The sequence below is a fragment of the Strigops habroptila genome, chromosome 9 (genome assembly GCF_004027225.2).
Source record: "Strigops habroptila isolate Jane chromosome 9, bStrHab1.2.pri, whole genome shotgun sequence".
Classification (NCBI taxonomy): domain Eukaryota; kingdom Metazoa; phylum Chordata; class Aves; order Psittaciformes; family Psittacidae; genus Strigops; species Strigops habroptila.
In genome coordinates this window covers 12,509,892-12,537,718 of record NC_044285.2, presented here as the reverse complement: position 1 = coordinate 12,537,718, position 27,827 = coordinate 12,509,892, and the positions used below count along the sequence as shown (strand labels likewise).

The following is a 27,827-nucleotide window of genomic DNA, read 5'->3' as shown; positions in this document are numbered from 1 at the left end:
GGCTTACAATAATAGTAGATAGGTAATGTTGTTTTGAGCCTTAATAGTTTTAACCTCGCAAGTCCTGGGTAACTGCCTTTTTAAAATGAGTATGTCAGCAGCAAATTCCAGTTTTAGAGAAAGATTTTATTTCACCATAGATCAGAGCAGATTTGGCCCAACATATTAACTGTTTTTCTCTGTCCACAGGAATACATTCCTTTCTACTGTAAAACTTTAATTGGAATTTTCTTTTAAAGAATTGAATTTAACGGGGTATTAACTGAGGCTATAACACTGGATTGTATTGGAGAATGCAGAAGGTGAACAATCTAATAAAATGACAATTGTTTATTAATGCTTAAAAATTACTAATAGAGGAAAATGTTTTCACTGGGAGAGTATCATGACTGGTTACTGTCTGAAAAATGTATCCATTTTCTGCTGCTATGTCAGAGTTCCTGTGGGGTTTGCTTTGGTTTGGTTTGGTTTTTTGTTTTTAGTGTGCCATTTGCTACCTTCTGGTTTTGTCACTCAGCCAAATACAAGAATTATCACTCTGTAAGCTTTCATTTGAAAGTGAAATAGTTAGCTATACAGATATATATAATATATATATATAAGATACAAATTGAATGGATCATGCCATCATGATATGAGTAGAAAGAGATGACATTTACTTTGAACTATGTAGTCAGTATATGTCTTCACTTGGTTTTATTTTGTCATTACTTCAGATACTTTTTTCATTTTCTTTTTTTCCCCCCTTCACAAATAGCTGAGCCCTTTGTATCATCAAGCCAAGCTGTTTTGTTACATCTACAAATCCCTATTATCTTCAGAATCACCAAAACTTTCCCTTCTTTCTTCCCTTCTTTTAAAGCTTCAAGAAAGTGCATTCCTAGGCAGTCAGTCTTGTATGAACTTAAATTACTTGTTTCTACTTTCTTACTATTATCGAAAACCTGCAATACTATATCCCCTGACAGCAGTGATGAGTTTGATTTTAAAATATCCCAGGTTTCATCCTTGTATCTAATACTTCAATAATCTCTTCATGCATGCGTACACACGCATTTAAATACTTTTTGTGATTCTTAGGTTGGGAAGACACACTGAAACATGATTTAAAACTTGGTTTTGTGAATACAACTTTTATTTGGTGGTTAGATTATTTTCTAACAACATCCACGTTTATGTGCTGTGAACAGCCCATAATCACAGTGATGTATAAAACATAGTCATCAGGTTTGGTCTATGTCGATATATTGAATATTAATGGAATAGTCACTTGATGATAGTAGACTTCATGTGGTTTTAAAAGTCACTTAAATTTTTACAGTACCTGGTAATAATCAGAACTCTGTTTTGTGCAATGGCATATATACATTGAAAAGATTTAAAGTGTTTATATCCACATGGCAAGCTTTGAAACAGTGCTTCACCAATTACAGTTCTCAAATGCATGTTAAGTACGTGAGGAGTGGAAATAGACCTTATCGTGCAAAGATTCATGCAAATAGACCACTGTGTAACAGCCATAATGCAGATACGGAGAACAGGGCTCAGATGAGCTAATGGCTCAAATTAGCTAACAGCTCGGATTAACAGGTCTATTGTCCAAATGTGGGCAAAATTAAGCACTGTAGTAATTTGAGGGCCAGAAACACTATGTGCAAAGCGTATCAGAAAGAATATACTTAAAATACAATGGGAAATAATTCTGCAGGCTTGCTTACAAAAAATAAAAAATGATACTGTTTTATTTCTTCCATAGAATAATTATGGTAATCATGTTTCTGAAATTCCAGCCTACAAATTCAACAATATGTAATACATTAAAGGAATCAGAGCAGCATGCATTTTCCATATATCTACATGATTTTGTATAATTATTTCAAAATTTGAATGATAAAAGTAATTTATTAATTTCAACCTTGTGAAAAAACTTACTCAGGGAGAGACCTATAATTATGAGATGGAAAATCAGAGAGTAAATTATCACTATGAAAATGCTTTTCTGTGTGAAATAAGCAAAGATACATATTGTGTATAAAAGAGTAGTTTATTCCCAAGAAAAAAAGACTCTTCAGTGTATTTCTTTTTAAAGTTCTTGTACAAATGAGAAATGGATGTCCAGTGAAGTACCCTTTTTGGTCTTTTATGATACAGAATGAACAAGAATGAGATTTAAGTTTTTCTTTTTTTTTTTTCCTTTTTTTTTTTTTTTTTTGAGAGAGAGAGTGGAGGGTAGGGGTTTCTGTTTGGGTTTTTTTTGTGTTAGTTTGTTTTTTCTTCTCCCAACAGCTCTAACAATTTCCTAGTTTAAAGGCTATGGAGATGGTAGAAGTAGAAGTTACATTAGATATTCCAAAGGTTTATGCCAATATAGCACTGAGGTGAGGTGGGAATTTTCTACAGTTAACCAGATGAGGTGGAGCTGAGTGTTGCCCCCCTGGCTCCTGTGTAATACTAGCGGTAATGTTACATGTTCATCATCTTGTTCTAAAATGGTCTTTACCAAGGTGTTTACAGATCCTCTCTTGCATACTCTATAGCACAATGTTGACTTTTAAAAACAGTTATCTTGACTATCATTATTACCCAGTACTCTGGAAATTATTACCATCAGTAAAATCTATCTGACACTGTAAGTCTTTGGTATCAAGCAGCATGGTATAACAGCAAAACACAGTAAAGAAAAATGTTTGAATGACTTCTTGTATAGACATTTTTATAACTTAGATATGTCCTAAATATTTTAAACTGTTTCATAGTCTTAAAATCAACTTTGATATTATTCATACAGATGTTTTCAAAAATAGATAATTAGAGCTTTTGCAATAGTCAAATACCGCTAGATCCAGCTTCGAGGAGGTTGGGAAGAGAGGGACTCATGCAGTCCTGGAATTAAACACGTCAGGCATGTTCTTTTGTTGACCCCCAAACCTTTGAACTTGCACGGTTTGAAAAGCAAAGCATAACATCATCTGAACTTGATGGTTTTAGAAAGTAGCCAGGAATCCTGCATATATTGTGGCATCACCTAGCAACAGGATTATTTCGTAATTTTAGTCTTTCTTTATTACTTTGAAGCTGTGGCCAGAACCTGGTTCTGCTGTGTGGGCAGAACAAGTTCTCAGCTGAAGTTGTAGCCATTTAGGGGCAACAAAATGTTTTACTCTATAACTTTACCTAGGAATGATGTGTATTTCTTAGTTGCTCTGACTGAGAAAGCCCTGTAAATTAAAGCTGATCTGTTTTAGTCACCCTGGTTCTTGTTCGTGTTCCTTCTTGGTGTGAAAACCATCTCCAGCAGCGGTTGCCTTTCTATTGGGTGCATGGATAAGTCATTGTTTTTCTGGATGTTGTTAAGGCCTCTTCCTTTCATTGTCTGTACTCTGCACCGTCTCAGAAGAGTCACCAGAATTGCTTTCATCATTACCATGGCAATAAACTTTCCTACACAGCCCCGAGGGCCAAAACCAAAGGGTTGAAAATAGCGTGAAGGAACCTGCACAGAATAACATGAGGAATAAACTTTAAGACAATTTTTTCTTCATAAAACTAGTGAAAATTATGATTTAAATTTGTAGTACATTAATTCTGAAAAACTTGTGGAAAGAATCTCTTAAGAGCAATTACTTCTTTCCTTTACACTGAAAAGCCCTCCCACCGAAGTCAGATCGAAATAGAGACATGCCTAGAAAAGGTATACCATTTGAAATGCTAAGATAGCAGTGAATGTAGGGTTAAGCAGTTGAATTCTGCTGTGAAATAGAGTGAAGCTTTTTGCTCTTCAACCCACATTAAAGTTCATTAAAAACATTTTTCAGAAAACGTTCATTATGAAGCTCATAAATATCTGAGAAACAGGCTGATGCCTTGTCTAAAGATAATCATAAAGCCATGAACCTACTACAGTTGTCATTGAAAAGTTAGTGTTCCTGAGAATTAATTTGTCATAAAATGTGATGGTGAAAATTTTATTTGATACCTAATAGAGAGATAATTCTTATAAAATTATTATCTCCTGTTCTATCAACTAAAATGTGAACTGCAGGATTCCCAGAACTGTTGAAGAATGCACAGCCAGTTTCTCCTGCTTTTGTTGACATTGAGTAGATCAGTTATCCAAAGCAGCCAGTGGCATGAATAGTACTGCTAATGAGGTGCAAAGATACTTGTTATGAGTAAGAAAAAGCAAATCTTTCAATAAATAAATAAATTCTTCATCTGTGTAGTTTTCTTTTAAAACTGGCTGTCTTCTGACTTCCTATTTAACTGAAGAATAGAGTAGAAAAGGTTGCTTTATATTAAATTATCTTGAAAAAAGTGTCCTTTTTTTCTCATTTTCAGACTGAAAAATATTCTCCATTTAAAGTTTTTCGAATAAACTGAGCTGTACTTTTAAAAAAATGATAGGTAAATACAAGTGTTTATAATACAGAGCAAGTACAGCAGCTGGCACTACAGCACAATGGCAATGCACAGCCTGGGAAAATGGAAAAATGTTTGGATTCTAACAATGCCATCTTATCATAAATAATTGTGTGGATTGCTATTCACTTAGAAAACTGTGTGAAAATTGTGCCTGCTAGAAAAATTGTGTGGCAAAGAGAATGCATCAAGTCAGATAGAAAATGTGTGGTTAAACATTTGGTCAAGGGGAAATATTTTTAGTAGCAAAATGTACTTACAAAATGATCAAGAAATCCATTTTGATAGAAATACTTAGAATGAAAATAATATGTGGCAAAATGGAAACAGTTCACAGCGAGTAGTTATTTCAATAAACTTAATCACTCTTTTCTTGAATTTTCTACTATGACTTTGTTCTTGATCTATTTTCAATACTGAGTGCAGAGTTTGCTGTTAACCAGGTTTAGAAATGTTTACCGGGTTTAGTGCTCTTTTCTGTGGGTGGCATAAATGGTACTCCAGGATTTGTGATAGGATTGCACATAGGTGAAAATTCACTTATTGCTTTTGATACAGGACTCAGTAATGTAGACTAAAGAAAACTCTCGGTTTTTTGAGAGTTAGAATATAACTTGAATTAGAATGCTGTGCTGAACTGGGACTGAGTCACTCAATGTCTGCAGTGCCGAGTTGGTTCAATTTAGGATTTTAATTTGGGTCTATAAAATATGTTTATTTTTATTTGGGAATTAAAAAAAATGGGTGCTAGATTCTCACTCTCTCAGGAATTACTATACTGCTTCATCTCTCCAGAGAATCCTCACACGGCCGCAGTGTTTTGTGCTACTTGCATGTCTCTAGCTCATGAAACCTCTTTATTTTGTTTAGTGTTAGGGGATATAATGGGAACTATGTGTGTCTTTGACAAATTTAATTGGAAATTTCAATTAAAATTAAGATGTTTGGGAAATCTTTCGTTTTGATATCATAATTATTTTTTAATTAAAAGGCACTTTGATAGGAAAATATCTGCCCAGCTTCAATAATGATGATGTACAGCTAACTAGGCACCTAGACAAAGGGAAAGCAGTCTTATGGTCACGAAGTTCTTGATCAAAATAAGAGGAAGAGACATTGTCAATAAATAACACCCAATTTTCTGTAAGAAATAAGATGGGAAACTTACATTTTTCTCAAAATTTTCAAGAGAAAACTCATTTGGCTTTGGGAAGAATTCAAGCTTATGCATACGTCCAATGTTGAGAATAATGTTTGTCCCCTTTTTCACAGGATAGCCATCAATTACATCATCTTGTAAAGCTTTTCGCATGATCAAGTCCACAACTGGCTGGTACCTCATGCTCTCATAAATAAAATTCTCCACGACTTTTAAGTTCGGCATGTCATCACTCTGTACGTCTCTGTCACCTTGTGGAATAAAACAGGTGGTGAAAAAGTTGGTTAGGAATTTAATAGCTTCATTGTACAAATACAAAATATTTTTGGAAGATTCTCAGGTCCTGAATGGTAGGAGTATCCAACAGCTTCTAACAAGTTTTATGTAGCCTTACGTATCTTGGAAATCTGGTATATTGTTCATCAGCATAAACCCTAGTTTATTAATTTATGATCTTCTCACCTTCTTAAGACCAGTCTTTGTTTTGCTTTCTTGTCAGTGACGAAACTCTGAAAGTCCTTCCCTGACTTTTGTATGACTGAGAGCAACAAGACACAACAAAGAAAACTTCTGAGAGCCGACAGCAAAAGGGATCTGGGAATACTCTGCAGATAACTGAATGGTGACCTCATAGATTAGATTAGATTTTCATCATGTGGTTGGGTTTGACTGGATGTACAGCAAGGTGCTACTGTGGCCTGACTATTTCAGCTACCATGAGTAACTTCCTCCCAGCTTGATGCCATTGGCAGCAGTGACAGTGCCATGATGGACTGCCAGTGGGAGCCTTACTTTAACTTTTAAGCCACAAGCAGTTCAAGAACTACAGGGTAGTTTACCTACAGTGGTAGGTTTCCAATATAAAAGGCAGCTTTGCTACCGCAGCTGGTCTTTTGCTTAAGGAAACATGCTACTGGTTTAGAAATCAAAGCTACCAAAAAGAAATAGGAAAGATGAGTACTTAACTCTCATGAAAGCAATAAAATAAAGTTTATTAAAAGTACCTTGGAAAAAGAGTAAAGGAATTGTCATATATTTTCCAGTGTTTAACTGACCAGAAGTAAATCTTGAATAAGAGTGAATGAAATTAGATTCTATATCAGTCCAGTGCAGGCTTCGAATCAAGTCTAGAGAAGGGGAAGAATCAAAATTTGGAATGTCTTGATTGTGTTTTGAATAGTTATTAGTTAGTACTTGGAGGAGACCAGTTTGATATAAAAATGGATGACAGCAGAATATAATTTAAATTTTCTGTACTCTTTCCCTTCTGCAGACATAGTGAAACACAGATAGGTTCTGCATATACACAAAGAAATATTGATGATTAGAAGTATTTGAAATTAGTGTCCCCTTTTGCTATTTCAAGGTAAATGGGAAATTTCAATGAAACCTATTAGGCAAGCACTGATTTCCTGTGCTGTTGCTGAGGAGTGAATATAGTGTATTCTTTCTAATAGATTGTCAGTTCTGATGATTCCTATTTGAAATTATCTTGTGAATTGCTCATTTCCCTTCATCTGACCTTGAATAAAATCTATTGTATAAAATGGTAGTTCATGTATTTTACAGCAAATGCTTCTGATCAAAGAAAGCAGAATTTTGAGCCTTTGAATACTCAAAATCCGATCACTGCTGAAGCAAAATTATATTCCCACATCACCAATTTTGCATATCCTGCTTACCCATAACAGTTTCAATTTCTCTCATCATCTCCTCTTCCACTGTGGGGTGCTCTGCAATCAGTATTAGCATAAAGAAGAGAGTCACAGACAGAGTATCAGGAGCGGCAATCATCATCTCCAGCACACACTGGTTCACATTCTCAGCAGTCAGATCCCCTCTGTTCTGAAATAAATATGAAATTTTGGAGAAAACGTGGATTGCTGATCTCTGATGCCAACAAAGGTCCTATAGCACTAGAATGGGAAGGATCTAGAGTATCTGTTTCAAACAAAAGTAAAAATCCTGACAGTCTTTCTATCTCATGTGCATTTATTTTTTTTTTCTTTTGGAGAAAAACAAAAACCTCATGTTTTGATGGGTGTGTATTATCTTACTGAAAAGCAAGTTTGCTTTTAGCTCAGATTCTTACTGATTTATTGCCTTTCCTCACAGAGTTGGTGAGCTTGATCATGCAAGATAAGATTTACATAGCATTTGAAGCCTTTGCAACAAAAGGCAATAAATCAAGATAAAATACAAGGGTTAGGGAAAGAGTGGAGATAGATGTAAGAGTTTTAAGGATGTTGTTTAAGCCATGAAAAGAAAAATCAGACAAGCACCTGTTCCCAAAAATGCAAATATTCGATGTTTGAATCACTGTTAGGGACTCCACAGAACCAGCTGATTTGTATTTCTTTATGAAGACATGACTTTGAGATAGGTGCATGAAGTTTAAGTTGCAAAGCCTGTGTTGTTATTGCCAGGAATGTCAGAAAAATCAAGGTTAGCCATATTTTGAGTACATTGCCAATACCTGTGCAAAAATCAACTGGGATGCAAAATCCATGTGTTCATCCAGCTTTTCAACAGTGGAAAGCATTTGTCGTTTCTGTTCTATTAAGATTTCCATTGCTCCTTTCAGATCCTTGCTGAAAACAGATGAAATCCAACATATTGATAAATATCTGCAGACTTCTAGTATACACTAGGGTGTGACTAGAAACAGAGATTATACCAATGAAGTTCTCTAACAATGGCAGAAATTAAATATTCCGAAGAGTGGCTATGTGGTTCTCTGCAAAAGTAATAATACTAAGGGAAAGTGTGTTTTCTTATTTCTTACCAAATAATTGCTTATTAGTTTGGACTAAAATCTTTTTACAGGATAGGCTGAAAAGGATGAAAATATGTCTGTATCTTCTATTAATGGAGTTTTTAAAGATTTATTAACATTTCTAAAGGATTTGTTTATTTGCTTCTATTTTATACTGTATTTTATCAGCTAATAAAATGAACTGAGAGAATATGAGGAATAATTGTTAGAAAAATGTAGGAAAATGTTAGAAATATTGGACTGTCTTGAAAGTAGGGTTGATCCAAATTTTTCATATTTAATGCTGTGTCAAAAGTTTGTATTTCAGGGGTAAAAAAAGCAATGTCCAACAGTTTTTTATAATTTTATTTGGGATTTTCAATTAGCAATAGATTTGAAAGCAATGCATTTTAAAAAGTATTTTGACAAGTTTTTGAATTAAATCCTCAGGCTTTCTATTTGTGCTTGTTGTTGTTGGGATAGAAAATTTGGCTGGCTTTGAAGGGGTAAATGTATTTAAAACTTCAAACCTGGTAAAGTTCTCATTATTTCTAACATCTTTTATGTATTAGAAATAGCAAGTAGTCCTTCTTGCAAACTTTATCAGAAGAATGTCAGAAGTCATTATACCCTGAGGTGATTCTTTGTATTGTGTTAAGTCTAGTGATCTTTATAATTTTTATGCAGTAGAAATTTATGAATAAGCCCATTTTAATGGGATTGCTTTTGAAACATCGATATTTGCCTGCAGGGGCTTTCTAGCAATAACTGGGCCATCACAGTTAACTATTATTAGAATCACAGGGTATAGCACTAATCAGTGCCGTAATAAAACTAGCAAGCAAATGTTAGAGAAGCGAAATCTTGTGTCTAGTTTGTACGTGTTGTCAATTATTTTAGATGAACCTTTATCTTTCCCTTAAAGACTTTCTGTTACATAGCACTATTAAAATGATTTATTACATATGCTTCATAAGTAGTAGTTTCTCTCACTAGATGGAATCCAAATCCAAAATGAACAAATAGATTGCCAGCTCTTTTTATAGCCAGTTCTCTTTTGGCAGAAGACAGAAAATGGGATCATAAAAATAGAAGACGCATTTTGTATTTTTGCAAAGAGGAAGATGGCAAAATATGTTTGTTCCTTATTTAGGAACAAATAAAGGTTTTTTTAAAAAAAAACCTTGAAACGGGTTATCATGCTGAGTACCAAGTTTTAACTAAAAAATGAGTTGTTGACTCAAAAATGCATGTTGAGGGAACCAATAAATAGAGTTATGCTCAGGGATGAGCTCTTCTAGGACAGCGTCATGAATGTAGATGGGTTTTCTTGTTTTGATGAGCTGTTGCTTACTATTTGACAGTCTTTGACTCAACGGCAAATGTAACTTCACACCATATGATGGCTTTTCAATGTCTGTTTGAACTTAACCAGTGGTTTCAACTTAATTTCATATTTGAGCTGGTATTAACTAATATTTTGGTGAGTAAAATAGGGCTAAATAGACAAGGGCCTTAACTTGTCCCCTGATATCAGCCACTTAGAGCATCGTGGCAAATCTTGTTCTGATCCTATCTTGGGTCTGCAGACAGGGGACTTCAGCCAGCCACCTTTGCAAGTTTCACAATTTATTTTCTGAAAGTCATAGGAAAACATCGAGGAAAATTTTTGTAGAAAGAAAGACTTATGCGAATGATTTGTAAAACTTTTGATACTTACACTGCCTCTTCATATTTCTTGCGCAGCCAAGAAATCTTAAAAAAGATGTCGGGCTTTAATAAAAGTGCTTGCCAAGCATCAAAGTAGTTTTGAATCTTAAGTACAATGGCACTTTCTGAAAAGAAATGTTAACAAAAAGCAGTATAAAACATAAGCCTCAATAGTCAAATAACACAATGCTTCAAAATAAAATATTAATAAGGCCTAGTTCCCTACTCTAAGTTCGTGGGAATTTGATAAACGGTTGGTTTTAATGGTGGTAGATAGTATTAGGAAACATTTGTAGCACACTGTAGAAAAGGTATAAATCTTTGTAAAAACTCTTGGTAGCTAGCTAAAAGGAGACAGTGGTGTGTGAACCAAAGCCAAATGCTCGCCCAGAGGGGAGCAGAAGCAGAACTCTTGCAGCATATTGAAATGGGTTAATTGAAACATCACAATAATGTTATTTCTGTCACATGGTTTTGAGGATGAGAAAGAAATCACAGAAGATATAAATTGTCAGGCAAACTTTTCAAGGAAATAATTTAGTCTGAAGGAAAAACTTCCAATTCTTACATGCATATAATATTGGTATCATACCAACTTAGTGCATAAAAAAGCCTCCTCTAAATGGTACTATTTATTAAGGTGAATGTGGCAAGTTAATGTCCATTTTTAGTCATATAGAATTCTTCTTATAACTGAAATGACTAATTTATTTCGTGTCTCTGCACATGGCAGGGGGATTGGAACTAGATGATCTTAAGGTCCTTTCCAACTCTAACTATTTTATGATTCTATGACTTCAATTAATAACATGGTGTTATGAAAGTCTGTTCTTGCTCTGTTTTCTGGAACAAAACTGGTGAGTGATGTCAAGGAGTTTTCCTTGGACATGCACTTTAGATCCACATAAAGCATAAAAACAAAGCTGTTGGTACCATCCAAAGGAATCCCAAGAAAAAGCTTGTTAGATGTGTCAAGCATGATCCGTCTCATAAGATTCAACACATTGATGTTTCCTACTTCAGTGGTTACTTCCTCTAGTTTGTCCAGGTGATTAATTGTTGATTCAACACAAATTGCTATCATACGCACAAGACCAGGACCAGACAGAGCTGTAATATATGTGCAAAATTATCAAAAGATTGGTTAACTTTTGAACCTACTGTATAATTAATCAATTGGTGATAATGGTGTCAATAGAATGTAAGACATCGTGTGAGTGACTGGTATAAAACCATTTTGAAACTTACTGATTTATCATCTTTTGAAAGAAAAATGTAAATATTTTGAGTTAAAATGGCAATGAACTTGAAAACCAAATATGCCTTGCATCCAGCCACTTTATCTCACAAATTTTATGCTAGGTTCATACCACATTAAGGGAAAATATTTGCCTCAAGGACATTATCTAATATATATTGAGAAGGATTAAATGTTTGTAATTGAGAAGAGAGGAGGTCTGTTTTGTAAATAGAAAGAACTGGTAGTTCTAGGAGTATGTAGAAAAATAAATAAATGGAATAATTCAAGCCAACTTCAACCAGTACAAAGTTGCTGATATTTTTCAATAGCAAAATCATGTAGAAAGGCCCAAGCATCATAGAGGACCACAGATATACCAATAAAATAATTTAGAAAATTTAAACCAGTGGATAATTTTAGATGCTCCTTTTTTTTTAATTTTCAGATTTCAGAATCACTGTCAAACTACTGCAGTCTCAGCTGGTGAGAATCTTTTCTGAACTGTGGAGCCTGCAGCACAAGTGTGACAATTTTGTTAGGAAGGCTCTAAGGTGGCTGGAAATTTTCAGTCTGTGGAAAGGGGGAGTTTATGGAATTTCCTATTTGATTTCAACTTAGTGATGTTAATTAATTCAATCTTCTCTGTTACTACATTGATTCCTAGTATATTAAAGGATTAATAAATAGAAGTGCTGTGAAATTTTCTAAATTAATTTTGAAATGAAAGCTCTTTTTTTATTTTTTATTTTTTTCCCAGTTAGAACTGAAGCTAGAGCTGGGACAGGAACACCCAACTACATTTATGGAAGTGCCAGATGAGCTAATGTAAGTGCTGGACTTGAAATGTAAAAGCATTTAAAAACACGGCTTGTAGGGTAAAAACACCCATTTCATTGGGTGAGATTAAAAATCTGCATTTCAAATAGCACACCAAGCAGGATAAGTGTGAAAGAATGTGCAATAAAATAATTCTATGGGATATGTAAAGAGAACTGATTTCTGCAATCTAAGTTTGCAAAGGACAAACAGCATTTCTGAAGAAATAGTAATGCAGTGGATTAATGTGCACTGATTTACCTTTGGTGAAAAAGGGTCGAATTTCTTTCCAGTGTGCTGGGTTGTTATTGAATATGATCCCATTTTCATACATGCCAATGCATTGTAATCCAAGCTTGCTCCCAAATCGAGAAACATAATGCCAGTGTTTCATTACATGGAACACACTTGAGGATCTGGGAAAGAAACAGAGGGAGAAAAAAGCCCAAACCAAAAATACTGTTTCATAGATTGTACACAGACATTTTATACTGTCATTCTATAGCTCTGAATTAGACTTACATTCTTAATTTAGTAGGACAGATGATGCTTGACCTTAAATGTTATTCTTTTTATGTAATTAAGAATCTTGATAAGGAGATGCCTTCGGATTGTATATTAAAGCAATAATGTATTCTGTTCAGATTTAAAAGTATTTTTAAGTTAAAATGCAAATGGTTTCAAAAATATTTTAATCTGAATAGTGCGTATAGATAGGAATATGTAGATATATGATATATTCAAGCAATGACCAATGTCACATATTTCTGAAGATAAGATGTAAGTATTTGACAGTTGATAATTTCATCATGATGTATATTAAATTACAGCTATACTTTTGTAGCTATTTGGTCAATCCCAGACACATACAGAAAGCATAAATACAGATGTACCCATGCAGCATTATAATACGATGATATGTGTGGGATAAATATTCCTAGACATGTTAGGGAAATCAGTGATATGTGTATTTCTTTTTACAGTTGACAAGGTTTATTTACACATGCTGGCAAACAGGGTGTGACCAGCATTATTGCTTGAAGACACAATTTCTTTTAGAGGGAGATAGCATTTTAGAAACATGGACATGGTGAAAATTTGATCAAATGAAATCCAAGAAAAAAGAAAGAAAATCAGAACAGAGACTGAAATGAAACAATACGCTACTTTCTTTACCATGTAGCGTACCTACGGATCAAATCCTAGACTTCTTACATGGGTTTAAGTTATTTTTTCAGTCAAGCAGAGTACATAGGACTTTTGCTATTGACTTGTAGTGCTGTTTTTTTACCCTAGTTTCGCATCACTAAAGGTAAAGTTAACCTTAAAGGCTTTTTGCATATTCAGGGACATCATCTATATTTTCATGAACATAAGAAGATGATGTTGAATTACGTCAGCTGTGCTAAGGAATGGGAAAATGCAGGATGCTCATTTTGCTTCCTTCTATTCCACACATCTACACTGGAGACGCATAATAATGTTTTAAGGAAGGGTTTTGACATATGACCTTGTATAAGCATATCTTCCCTGCGAAACTATTTAATTAAGTCTTCCAAAAGACAACATCTGCTGTAATTGAGACTGCGAGTCCTTCTCTCTGTGCATTAGTATCTCATTATGATTAGATTTCATGGTCAAAATTCAGATGACATTGGAGAAAATAGTATGCTTCTACAAAATTCAGGTTATATTTAGTTCTGCAGTGCATTAGTTGATATTTGCAATACTTGTGTGTAGGATAAGAATGTAAATAGTTTTTCTGTCATGTTTACCTCTTTTTACTGAGGTAAAACCAGAGATGAAGCTGACTTGCTTCACATGGCAAATCCTGTGATAGTCCTCTCTACTATGGTGTCTTTCAAAAGCTTTTACACAATGAAAGCTTAGTACAGATTGATTGACATCTCTAATAAAAAGTTTATGATTCTTTATCAATTACACATGGTAAACATTGTTAATTTTTTGGGTGTGTTTTTCATGGCATAGCTCATAAGCACCCAGAAGATCCAGTGTAAGAATAAAGCAACCGTTCACTACAGCTAATAAAATGACAGACTGCAGTTATGTTTAATACTGTGTATAATTGAAGTTTATGAGTAATCCTATTAATTTGGGTGGAATTATTTATAATCCTATAACGCTGCATTTGCTTAATTAAGTTGCTGAATTGGAGCCATAATCTTCAAGCGTTACTCCCATTTTAAGGAGAAATTTAAGAACCCAGGAAACTAAAATTTGGCTTAATACTGCATTGCAGTCAGTCTAGGTTCCCATAGAATACCTAACCCTAATGTTAAATGGAATAATAAAAGAGATTGTAAACATTTCTTTTGATTGAGCCACAGTGCTTAATCTTCCTTTCCACAAAGAAAATGAGAGAATTCCCATAGACTTCAATAGCAGAATCTTTAAAGAAACAACAGGTTAGAAAAAAGTCTGTGAACAGCAGGAATTAAAAGGTTGATGTTAGGATAATTTTTGAAAACAATAACTTTAATTCTACTTTAGAAAAAAAAATAGCAAAGAGGTTGTAAAAATATGACAGAACTCTTCATATTATTAAGGATAGAAAATAAGGATTTACTTGCTAATTATAAATGTTTCTTCACCGCTGATCCAAACTCTCACAAATTCTCCATATGTCTTATTGTAGTAGTTGCAGGCATTACCTACTCCCATCCAAAGAAATCTCCCATGTGAAATGAGGGGTCCGATTCCCATACAGTATCCTGGCCCTAAGAAATAGGGTAGGAAAAGTTTGGTCTCAGCAGTGCTCACTGACAAGAATAAACCTCGGAGCATCACCCTTTTGAAAGGAGCTTTTTGACATGACAGTCAAAGTCTGCATTGGAGAAACTTGCCCCTGCATTGTACCTACAACTAATGATATTAATTACTTCTTTGTACAATTTCAAACTACTGCTTTGAGATTGCTTATGTTTCTGTTTTATGTTTACATATTAAAAAGAAGATATGATCTAGAAAAAATGCATATGGTTAGTTAATTTTTTATTTTAACAAGTCCTTAACTTTTGAAGAGTTTTAGCTTATTGAAGGATGTTTGATGAAGATCTTTTCTCAGAATTTCATTCAGTTGCCTCTGCATTGGTTTAGAATTATTCTTGTCGAACACCTTTGTGAGATGTGTACACTGCTCTCATTCATGCAGTATGTCATTGCATTGAATCTAATGAAATATAGGCTGAATCAGTAAGGTCTACCATAAACCCCAAAAATTACAGAAAGGGCCCTCTGAAAAGAAAAACACTTGATGTTTTTCTGTTCTTTAGGGTCTTCGATGCCAAACATGGTGAGAAAAATTTATAATCTACTAAAATCTGAATCATTTCCTAGATAATAGTTTGTGTCTAGTAAAGACAAATTAGAAAGCTTTAAACTTAAAGCATGTAAAAATTAGTTTATAATGCACATGAAAATATGAACATCTTGAGTTTGTAAGATGGTATTATATCTTTTTAGCATATACATAATAAATAAGGAAACTGAATGTCATACACTTATAAGGCCAAGCCATGTTTATTATGAAAGTTCTGAGGTTAGAGTGAGCCCAATTTCTTTTATCAATTATTTGAAAAAACTGTATTATTGAAACTGGCTCTTAGTAAATTTTGTTGGCATGCAGTCATTATTCAGCATTACTTTCTCACTTAAATTTGAGAAACAAACAAAAAAAGGTAATTTACCTGGTATTGATGAAGTTTCTTCATGATTCCACATTAGAAACAGAAAGCACATGAGAATGAGTACAGGCACTGTAGCCACTGGCATCATATCTGGAACTAGGCTGGTGATGTTGTAGTGCATTAGATTCAGAGTTTCCAGTACCATCTTTTCCAAGAGATCCTGCTTTTCTGTAGGGAGAGAGAAAGGGGAAAGAGATAGAGTTTTTCAAAGCTCTGTATTTTCAAAGATATATTCAGCTTCAGTTGGTACCTCTCAAACCCCTTTGTAGATCTTGTAAATGAGCAAATTAACTCGAGGTAGCTTCATTTTATACTGAGAGTGATGACTGCCGCCTGGACTGCTTGCCGGGACAAGCTACGTCAGAAGTCAAAACAGACATGCAGCAGAGACACTCTTTGATTAGAAATAACAAAGCTTTCCTGACCTTGATGTTGAAGCATAGTTTTGGATACTTTGGCTGACAGACCTCTTATCTCTGATACTGACTTGACTGGCCAATATTGAGGTTTATTCCTTGAAATTTTGAACCAAAACACAAGAAATTAAGCTTTTAGCACATATGGAAGCCTTGATTGAGTTAATTTGCAAGCTTTTGTCTCTGTTAGCTTTTTTCTTCCTACATGCTCGTAGGGTCAGATTCCTTGACTTTTCAGAATAACTACAGTAGTTTTTCATGATGCAGATAAAGCGTACCCCAGATTTTTGTTTGAAACAGTGTATTATGGTGGTGGGTTTTTTATTTGTTTGGTTGTTTGTGGGGTTTTTTTTTTGGTATTGTCAACCTTTGTAATATAATGTATTGTATTTCTTCATGGTTCTTCTGCTATTAATTTGAAAAATATAGTGTATGCCATAAAAAAAAAAAAAAACCAACAAACCCAAAACCAAAAAACCCAACAAAAAACCAGGATTGTGGAATGTCTGGTACCATGATTTTCCTCAGGCAGTAACCAGCACTTGACACAGGAAAACAAAACCAAGCAAATAGACAAGCCTATTAATGCAGGAGTATAAGGATTCCTTCAAAGTTGTTTTGCATGTTTTTGACTTAAATCATAAATATGAAAGATGACTGTGCCTGAGAAGGAAGATGTTAGTCTATCAATGATAGCTCACATAGAATCTTAGAACGGTTTGGGTTGGAAAGGACCTTAAGATCATCTAGTTCCAACCCCCCTGCCACGGGCAGGGACTCCTCACACTAGACCTTGTCACCCAAGGCTCTGTCCAACCTGGCCTTGAACACTGCCAGGGATGGAGCATTTACTGCTTCCTTGGGCAACCTGTTCCAGTGCCTCACCACCCTCACAGTAAAGAACTTCTTCCTTATATCTAACCTGAACTTCCCCTGTTTAAGTTTAAACCCGTTACCTCTTGTCCTATTGCTACAGTCCCTGATGAAGAGTCCCTCTCCGTAACCACAGACAGATTCTTCTTGCATCTGCACAGTAATTTGTCAATAAAGCACCTTCTTAGTTTTGCTCTGGCAATAATTGAGAACAGATTTGCTTTGTCCTTTCTTGCAATAGTATTTCAAAATTGAAAGATGTGTCTACTTAATAGGAAGCTTTTAGTTACAGTTTGCTTTCAGCAAGTGCTTTCTTGTTTATCTTGTGCTTTGGTCTCAGGCTGAAGAATAAAGCAGAGCTTACTTTGTAGCAACTGTCAGTGTTATAATTATATTAAACTAAACCAAGTATGTGATGGATGCTTTCTAAATAGTAGGAAGATTGGTAATTGTGATCGAAGTGGAAAATGAATAGTGGACAGGCAAAACCCTGGGAAGGGGGCAAGCAGTGGCTCAAAACCTTCCAAGTGCATGCAACACTCCAGTATTTTGGGTGATTGCTGTGCAAGGCTTCTGGTATTGTTGTGATCCAAAATGACCATGACACAATATGCCAGGTGACCTTTTAGAAACATGCATGCTATTCCAATATCTAGTAGTACACCTCTTGTGATATGTACATGGAGACTCTCATATCTTGTACATGTTCAACTGTTGTATTGTCCTGCATGCTGTGAAAAATGCTTTTGTAATCACAAGCATTTTTAATCTCGTAATGGGGTTTATTAGTTTCACTAATGTGCTGTTGCGCACTGATGAGTCTTGTTCAACAAGGAAAAATGCTAGCTTTAAATTTCCTTGAGTGCTATTTATTACCACAACAAACATGTGCCTGTATATATATTTAAATACTTTATTAGTTCCAGTGCCTTTCACTATATGAGCTTACAGCATTATTGAAGGAAGTAACTACACTTAGGGCACTTATTTTCACTTTTTCATTGCTTTCTCTCTGGATCTGAATGAACTTCATCTCTGTACTCCATTGCAATAGATAGGCTTTAATGTTTGTTGGCTTTTGTTGTTTGTTTCGTCTTCAAGATATTCTGGTATGTCTGTACAGTAGTTTCTCTGCCCCTTATTCCCTATGAAGAGAAGTATGTAGGTGGTTATGCATTTGGGTGGTAGGAAATAAACACATCTATGTGTACAAACATGTATCCATGAATATCTGTAGGTTAAGCCCTGCTAGAGTTCAAGGTGCTGGTATGTTTGCATGGTGTACTTTGCAAGCATGAGTCTCCCCCTTTTATTTACTGAAAACTGACCCTGAGTTTTGATCTTGCTCAGTTCTTAGTTATTCACAGCTAAAACTTATCTTTGCTTTGGCAGAGAATTTTTTTAGTAAAGGAATAAATTTTTTTTTGCTGTGATATGATATTTAATACATCAGTGTACACCTTGCTGTTAAATTTATGATTTTTATATGCTGGATCATGCGCTCATGTAGATAAAAGATATTAAAGGCACTGTATTAAATTTGAGTCCTTCATATACTCTTGCACTGATCTAAAGCAGTCGCATTTTTAGTCAAAGTGGCTCCTCAAGCCCTTAAACAATTGACATTTCTTGTATGGCAAGTTCTTTGCCTCATTTCAATGAGTATGATCCAAGCACTTTCAGGGTTTGCATTTCTAATGCTTTTTTGTTTTAATTGCAAAAGCCAACTGGACCATGAAAAATTCAGTTTAAAAGTATTTCAACCTAACTGCTCATCCTGCTTGTACCCATTGTGTTTTTTAAGAACTGTCCAATTGCTCCTAATAAAAACTCGGCCAAGTAAGTGGACACTGAATAGGTTAAAGAAGTTTAGAAACGGAACAAGCCTAGAGAGCCCATTGTGCATGAAGGCAGCTTTAATTATTCTTTCTCATTTTGTCTTGAAGTCTTCTACACATAATTTTCCTTTCCTTGCAGCTGGTTGAGGTATGTGTCTGATCAGAGGGATTTGTTAGTTCTGTTACTTATATAATGAAGGGGGGACAGAGATGGGGCGCAAAAGCTTTTAAAAAATAAAATTTTAAAAGAGAAAAGAGACTTATGCTAAGGTAGTGCTTTTGTGACAAAATATAGATGGATGTGCACAGGCTGCCTGACCTGACAAGAATTGTGGATCTTAACAACTGGAAAAGCATCTGCCAGCAGAGGGCCTTTTAGATTACTGGCTTGTAAATCTTGATTATAAAGATCTGTGAGAAAATTCCAGGCTCTTAAACGTTTTCTTACAAAAAGTGATATGATGAATTATGACATTCCACAGTAAAGAAAAAAGTGAATATATCTAAAGGACAACTCTGACCCCTTTTATTCCAGTTAAAGCTTTGTATTCAACCATTGTGCCAATAAAAGAGCAAATTATGTATAATATTTTAGAATTGGAGCTGAAAACTACTCATGATTTTGAGCAGGCCCTCATAAAACAGCCTGAAAATTCTTGAAGAACCATTTTTGGTTCTTTTCTCTGTAGCAGCTCCTCTGTCAGGAGAGACAAGGGAGAAAAATCTGCTACTTGTTATAAATCCCCAAACGTTAGTGACCAATACTAGCAGCATCTGAAGAAGTGACCTAGGTTTATCTAAACAGTTTGGAAAAATAAAGTTTTAAATATACTGATTTCACATGAAAATAAATCTATTGGCTTATATAAGTCCAATAAGTCTTTATTTTTCCAGATAAGATGTTGTAGCCTTCCTTTCTTTCTAGACCATGATTCTACATGTTGTCTGTTTTCTCTCAGTAAAGATTGATGGTTTCATGCAGATTGTAAAGGTTCAGCCTTTTACATGTAAGTATGTAGATAGCTTTTGGTGTGCATTCAACAACTAGAAGGCTAATGCCTAGCTAGGTAAATAGTGGGTTTTTTGTATTTGTTCTGTGGAAGCTGCCTGAAGTTGCAGTAGCCCAGGAGAACTTGGAGCATGCAAACTGGGGTCTTTTGGGGTGGAAATAAACCAAGTAATATATTCCAAAGCTGTCTCTCAAGGACACTGGCTTTTAATGGGGATTCAAATGACAAAAACAGTTTAGTTCTATACTGAAGTGAACTCCCATGAAATGTGCATAGTGTAGGGAGTGAATCATTACCAGCTGTTTTGCTTCACAGATCTGCTCCCATTGTACCACGGTGTTTGCTAATGCTGATATAGCCTAAAAAGAACACAGTATATTTTGACAAATAAAATAGTTGGTTTTAATTAGTTTTAGGCATGTAATTGTCTTGCTGTATTGGGAATATAGCAGTTAACATAGGATGAGAACTGTCTCTCATTCTTAACTGCATGTCAGACCTCTGTAATAGAGCTCATGATGAAAGACATATATACCTATTTTACAGCTATTTTAACATTGTCTTTAAATTGTGGATTTTATTGCCAGCTGTTTGTTCCCAGCTGTTTAATAAGAAGTCATATGTGGAACTACTGTAAAATTAGTTGCATTTGCGTGGAACCTATTGTAAAAACCACTAAAAAAAAAAAATTTTATTGTTACATAGTTACATTCCTTTTAAGCAATTAATTAATTTGAAGTGGATAATTATCACCAGGTGTATAGCATATGTCACATAAGCCTTGACACAGAGATTGTCTTGTTCCCTTGGAAGTCTGTGGGGTTTAAAGTTAAGAACACATCAAAAGACTTTATTAAACTTTGGAGTGCTTACTGCTCCTTGTAAACTGAGCTGTGCAGTTATTCTGTAAGTGTCAGATTGCATTTTTACTTAGCATCACCCTAGAAATTGCTCTCTGATATTCTGTAGCCTCTTCTAATGCTGTAATTCTTTCAGAATGGAATGGGGATGTCACTGAGAGATTTCTATCGCAATTTATTGGTCATCTGATATTGTGTTAGTCTTGTTATGACGTTCTTTGTCTTTGACTATATTTTTTTTTCTTATTCATTTTTCACTTGCTCTGAATCTGTACTTTAGTGAGCTGATCCTTTGGTCCTGAAGACGTGTGTCTTATTATAGATGTTTTCATTTGCAATCACAATGTGCAGAGAAGCCTTTTTAAAGTTAGGTGTTTATATTGCTCTGCTTTTTGAAAGCACTCTGACTTGTTTAGGTCTGTTTCCTGCTTTTAATTCAATCCTTTGCAACTCAAAAGAAAGATGATTATGGTAAGATGTGAACATGAATACACATATATGAATATATAGTTACCTTTCTCAGACATTTCTAGAGTTTGAGTCAGTGGCTAGAATTTTTGTAGTTGTAGAGGTCTATCATACCTAAGTGCTAAGGAAATATATTCTAGCAAGGTTGAATGATTATTACAGCCTTGTAGAATGATCCTATACCACTTGCTTATGAAATCTGATTTAAATGGTACTTAAAAATGTATCTGTTGTTCAGGTTAGAGGAGGAGGAAGAGGGAAAGGAAGCGGAGAAGCTTTTAGCAGAAGCTTAGAAGTGGGAGTTTAATAACGGTCATCCTGGCAATCTAAAAGGGCTTTTCACAAGTAAAGGAGGAGGTGGGAGCCTAAAGTTGTGTCAGAGGGCAGTTGAGACAGAAATGCAGAACATATCCATGACTACGCAGTGTTGAAAAAATATGTCTGTACTGTAGATAAGAAAAATTGTAAGATTTGATGACTCTGCTATTATTTGGTATTGCAATTTTCTTAATTTTAGTTGAGCCTTCTTATGACGTTATCTCATTTCATAATAGAATAGGATCTATCCCTTGAGTATGTTTTTATGAGTTTTTAAGTTCTGTCAGCTGCCTTCACTATCACTTCTAAAATGCTACTGCATATTTGTTATATGTTAATGGTGGCCACCAGTGGCTCATACACAACTGTAAAAAATAGTGGGCTTTTCTTACTTGCCTTAGTGGCCACAGAACTCAACTTCTTGTCACCTCTCCTACTCAAAGTGTACTGTAAGTTTTCAAGGTGCAGAGAAGGCTGTAGTTGCAAATGCTGACATTCCTGTTGTTTGGAGTCTGTTTGCTCAGCTAATTTTCTGAGCACCAGCTAGTACCAGCATGTGTATGAAACTTAATTGGTCAACGCAGGTTGAACCCATTGACAGGGAAACAAATACATTAAAATTATTTTCTATGAATGTAGGACTATTTCAATATTACTACTTGTTTGGAAAACTGTAGTAAAGGCAGTGCCTCTTTTCTGTGTCTTTATATGGTGGTGCAGCCTTCATCTTGTGAACTTAAGGCATCTTTCTGCCTGCCATTCCAGGTCATCTACTGAGATATCTTCTGGGTTAAATCAGAAGTTGTAACAGGGATTCATTTATACACACATTTAGGTATCATGGAGGAGCCATTTGAAGCCACTGTAATGAACTTGGAGCTGTAATTTCTGCAAGGTGATAGTTAAATACATGTCCTATAGGCTGCTCTTCTCCTTGGAATTTAATTAAGTGATTTTTCTGGTACTATAGAGCTCTAAGTCCTGCCTTTAAACATTCCAAAGAAGTTACTGGATCATTTTAGTGACCCTTATTGCCCAAGATCTGATATTGCTGACATATAACCAAGTACTGTCCAAGATGATGAATTATTGCTGAAATGGCTAAACAAACTTTTTATGTTGCTGTTGATCTTAGAGCTTAGTGAGCTGCCAAAATAGAGTATTTATAATATACTGTCAGGTTGGTCTGGATGTTGTCTTTGGGACTAGCCAGTGAAAGTTCTGATATTCTGAAAGTCTTGATTCAAATGTATTATTCTAGAAATTTCTGATTACTTTAGATGTCTAAATTGATCTTCAGAGGATGAACATTCACATCCTGAAAAATCACTTTCCTGGAGTGTTAAGCCTTCAAAATAACCAGCAGTTTGTAAAACCACAATTGCCTGTAGTGAGCAGGACTTGGAGTGAAAAACCTGCTCTGTAACTAAAAATCTGGTAGTCATCTCTCTTCTTCCTGATCTGTGTCCATACTATTTTCTTGTAGCTATTTATACAACATGGATGTATGAGGCAAGGTACTCTATGTGCTTCCCAAATAACTGTACAATAAGGGTTTCTGTTTTCTGAACAGTCTGTAATTATATGGTGATTTTTCTTTCAGAAGAATAATGATCTGAAGTTAGAATTTGGACTGTGTCCTCTTCTGGGGTTTTAATTGCAGTCTGGTGTATGATTTGGAAAAATAACTTGCCAGTTTAGTACCTTTCACAAAAGGTCTCATTGTTGCTTAGGAACCAACATAATGTCCATGAAAAGTAGCATCCACATTAGATAGTAAAAAAATTTCATCTGAAACATACATCTCCTGAAGCAGAATGGGTATATCAGTGCTTGTAAGCCATCAAAAAGAGCTATGGAGATAAGCAAACTTCTGCAGTATTGGTAAGAATGTACTGCATGTCTACCTCAATGTTTCCTTAGAACATCAGCTCTAATTAACTCAAAAATAACCAGAAAGTGATTTGTGGATATCAACTGAAATTTCTCTCTAACATGCTTTTTATCAGACTTCCTTGTTACGAGTACGACATAGCAGACCTGTATGAGGAAGGGTGTCTGTATGTAGTTACTATCAGTTTGCTATTGCTATTGGGTTGGTAATTTTGCTTCTAATTTGGCTGATAGAAGGCAGCTCTCTCTGCCATGATTATGTCTCTGCTGTAGTATTTATTACTGCTAGCAAATACTTTGACCAACTTCAGCAAAAGTTAGTTGACATAGAAGGGACCACTCTATAAGAAATGTAAATTAAATTTTTGACTATTTTCTGGCTGTAAATACCTAGTATTCTATCAAAGTGTATGAATTAATCCTGAAGAAAATTTATCTGGGTACTTGAAAAAACAAGTCTAAGGAAAAATGTGTGACTATTCTCAAACCATCCTTCCTGCAAATTATTTTATTAATCAGAAAATATTATTAACTAAGATGTAGTAGCCTAAAGAAAGATAACAGTTTTCCACAAATGAGAGAGATCAAGCTATGATAGAATTAAAAAATTATCTTTGTCGGTTCCAAACTTGTTCTACCTGATGAACTTTTTCTAACCTCACTCATAATCTGGTTTTTTTTTTTTTGCCTGCTGTAAAAATGATGCTTGGAAACCAAATTCACTTACTTTCCAACTAATTCTGCATTGCTGTACATCATCAACAGCTGGCAGTGTCCATTCAATGCTATGAATTCTACCCTAACTTTGTCATGGTCACATCTTTGCATGAAATGTAGTGAATGGAACAAAATCCACTTTAGAGTAGCTAGAATGAAATCGGAGACCACAGAAACACTGAACAGGTTAGGTTTTTTTTAAAATCAGTGGAGCCCATATCTATAAAACCTAAAAAGTTTTCTAATTTCTTGATATGATATAAGCAGTTTGAAAGGTTGAATGAAGGGAGCACTTTCTAAGGATGACTATTCTGCAAGACCATATTGCCATTTTTTTAAAAAAGAAACTTTGTTACAATACTTACAAATTATATAACACATTATCGTTATTTTAATATCAAGAATTTGTTTTAAGACCTGCAGATTTTTTACTAAGAAAAGCCCCCTTTATTTAGATAGTGGCAACATATAATTTACACAGTTAATTACAGTAACTCAGATCAAAGCAGCTCCAGAAGGCATACTTCCCACTCAAAAACAAAATAAAAAACATTTCAGTAATGTCCTACTTACACTGTTTGAAGAAAAATGGTAGAATATGAATTAAAAATTTACCTGAGTTCTCTTGGTACTTCTCAATTTTTACCGGTGAAGAGTGCTATCTTTGTTACTGATGTGCTCCTTTTAAAGATCTGAATAGGTTTTCTGGTGATCACTCTCTGTGGCATCTTTTATGCAGGTGCTTCTTGTTGCTAAGAGATCAGTTGCTTAGAGATGGAAGTTTGTGGGTTTTTTGTAATAGATCAGGGGGCATTGCTATTGAAAAGAAAATTTTGTAATTTTACCTCTACAGCTCAATATATCTGCGGCAAAATAGCCAATGATAGATGTCCATATGCCTAATGCTGATTAGAATTTAACTGGAGAGTAAACCAGAAAAGTAAACAAAGTTTATAATTAGGTTCACTGGTTCTGAATATCAGGAGAAGAGATTTGTCATTTAGCTGCAGGTGCAATTAGAAGAAATGTTAATTCTTTGCCTAGCGTATCTATATGCATTTTTAATTTTCAACAGAAAGGAAGAGAAGTCCAAAAGTTTTTTCTAAAATTGAGATGCACAATGTTGTTGTTAACCTTTTTTAAGATAGTCTTGCATTGATACTGGAGAGGTCTTACTGATTGTCCTATGTATTTTTGTATGTACTATTTCCTTTATATTCCCAGTCAGTTTGTTAACTCTTCAGAATTACTGTGCAAGATAAGGGCTGAATTCTGTGCTTTGTGATCCTTCTCTTTTCTTGCTGTAGCCCTGGTCAACTTGAACAAACTTAATTTATGGAAATCCAGATGTTTTCAAGAACTGCATTAAGAAATTACAGGGATCATTGAAATAATGACCAGAGACCTATAGGAAAAGGTGATGATGTTATTAAAAGATAAGAATTACACAGAAGTATGAATAAGGTACTTGCATCTGTTACTTACTGTTTTGAAACACCAACAGAAGTCCAAATTTCCTGAATTTCTGCTGTGGGAAATCTTTGGCTGACTTGGCTGCCTCTTCTATAAATATACCCCTATGAGTCCAAAGAGACTGCTTTGTGAAATAGGTCAGAAACATCTTTTTTTGCTTATTGCTCTCAAGTTTAGAAAATCCAGTCACTCAAGTCCATTTTCAGCAAGGCCATGTTATGTCTTGTGGCAGGAAGACATTCTGCATCCTTGTCTTTCACTGTCATGCCATAAACGTAAAAGATTCCCATAAAATGTTTTCATTCTTCTTTTTCCAAATTCACTCAATGCTTCTGCATTAGCATTTAAAATGAATAAATAAAACAAATTAGAGCACTTATAATAAGAAAACCCATCTAACGGGTAAAAGGGTCTTACATCTGAAGGACTATGATCTCACTTGGAACAAAAGTTATTTAAGAGTTACGTACAATAGGTCCAGTGATGGAATATTTTTAAGTCAGTGAAGGATGGAAAAGGCCTACAATTTTATTGAATGTACAATCTCTTTTGAGAAGCCTTTCTTAAAGTCAGTCAGCCAATAAATAAATAATGCAGACAGTTTGGGAGAATAAGGACTGAATTCATGTGGAAACGTTTCCGGCATTACCGCAACCTCATTAAAGATACACAGCTTACAAAACCAGAAGCCAGCATAATTTCAATCCAAGAACTGAACTCTTTTGTTCTTCTTCCACGTGCACACACTCTTCCATATCTATTTATTATGCAGAGACTTGTTTGCAGTACCAGCAGAAATGGGCAGAACTTCAGTGAACAATTCTGTTGTGTCCTGTGTTTAGAGCTTGTCACAGTAATGGTTAAAGCCTGTTGTATAATATCTGATGTTTTGAAAGCATTGAAGTTACATTGGTTTATTTCAAAAAGAGGTGATAGCTGATTTTAATTTTTAAGCCTACCTAAAGTTTTGGGGGAAGTCATGCATGAATATTTTTTAACAAGCCAGCATACATTTTTACTGCTTGTAGACTGGAATATTTACATTCTGGAGGAAATGTATTTTTAGCCTAGTTTCGGTCCATTTCATGGTATATTTCTCATAGATTGTTAATGTGGACAAACTAATATGAACAGTTCTGAATAGATGGATAATTTTCATGGATGCCAAATTCAGCTGCTGAGAAGAAGCTTCTGTTGAACTTTGCTTGCTAGTTTTTTCATGTTTTTCTTTGAGTTCCCCACATATTTTTATTAAAAGTCAAACTCAGCATTTTTTGCCACTGCAAACATCTCATTGCTTTTGTGTTCCGCCTAGGCTATAAAGGAAGTTATGATAAGTCCAACCTTTGTGAGGTTGCAGCTGTCACTCGCTGACTTTGGAGATGGTATATTGTTTTATAGGTGCTGGCTCAGGCTGTAGTATTAGTATTATTCATATTAATATTATTAGTAACATGGCTATTGGAAAAAGAGCTCTGGGAGGCATTCTTTCGCTATTGCTGAATTGCAATTAAAACAAATATTAGCTTAATTTGGAAGCATCTATATCCTTAGATACTCCTTATTATACATGCAAATGGTAAGAATTAAACTACTTAACTACTCATATTCTTCTTAAAAGCCTCAGAATGAAGTTTGGTAAAATAAGAAATTAATATAAGGAATGTGAAACCAATAAAATTTCTTTGTCAGCATGTGTTCCTTGAAGTTTAGGGGAGTCCAAGAATGATCTGGCCAGTTTCCCACACAAATGCATTTTGATTCCTTGCGCCATGATAATTTATTTACTCAAAAGTACTGATTCTTAAAAATGAAAAATCTGCTAAAGTTTTTTTGGAGCCGCTTCTTCTGTCAGTGCTATGTATCTGTTTACTGATACAAAGAATTTGTGCATGAATCGTAATTCAGGGGCAAGAAGCCAGTTGAATGGGTCATGAAGATGTCACAAAAGGGGTTAAATAATGTGAGAATACTTGTTCATAGTTAAACTAGCTTTTGTAAAGACTGACTTTTGTGGGATATATCTTTAAATCAAATGTTATTTGATTTATATATATCATATATATATATATGATATATATATATATCATATATATATATATATATACCAGAGAAAATGTATTGAAGTTCTTTCATGCCAAAGAATTCCCGGAAC

At 34.7% G+C, this 27,827-nt stretch overlaps 1 protein-coding gene across 2 annotated transcripts; it reads right to left on the bottom strand.

Moving 5' to 3' along the window:
- Positions 1–2,079: 2,079 nt before the first annotated feature.
- LOC115612630 (aromatase) lies at positions 2,080–24,954 on the bottom strand. Of its 2 annotated transcripts, XM_030497142.1 has the most exons (10): positions 24,815–24,954; positions 15,807–15,974; positions 14,687–14,837; positions 12,361–12,515; positions 10,977–11,153; positions 10,054–10,168; positions 8,055–8,169; positions 7,261–7,423; positions 5,588–5,829; positions 2,175–3,493 (listed from the first exon to the last, which is right to left on the bottom strand). In XM_030497142.1, exons 2-10 carry the CDS (start codon positions 15,949–15,951, stop codon positions 3,242–3,244), a joined length of 1,515 nt encoding a protein of 504 aa, XP_030353002.1. In that variant the 5' UTR covers positions 15,952–15,974; positions 24,815–24,954; the 3' UTR covers positions 2,175–3,241. The 2 variants fall into 2 exon arrangements, with proteins under 2 accessions (XP_030353001.1, XP_030353002.1); XM_030497141.1 differs by lacking the exon at positions 24,815–24,954 and having other exon boundaries at positions 2,080–3,493; positions 15,807–15,988.
- Between the last annotated feature and the right edge of the window lie 2,873 nt (positions 24,955–27,827).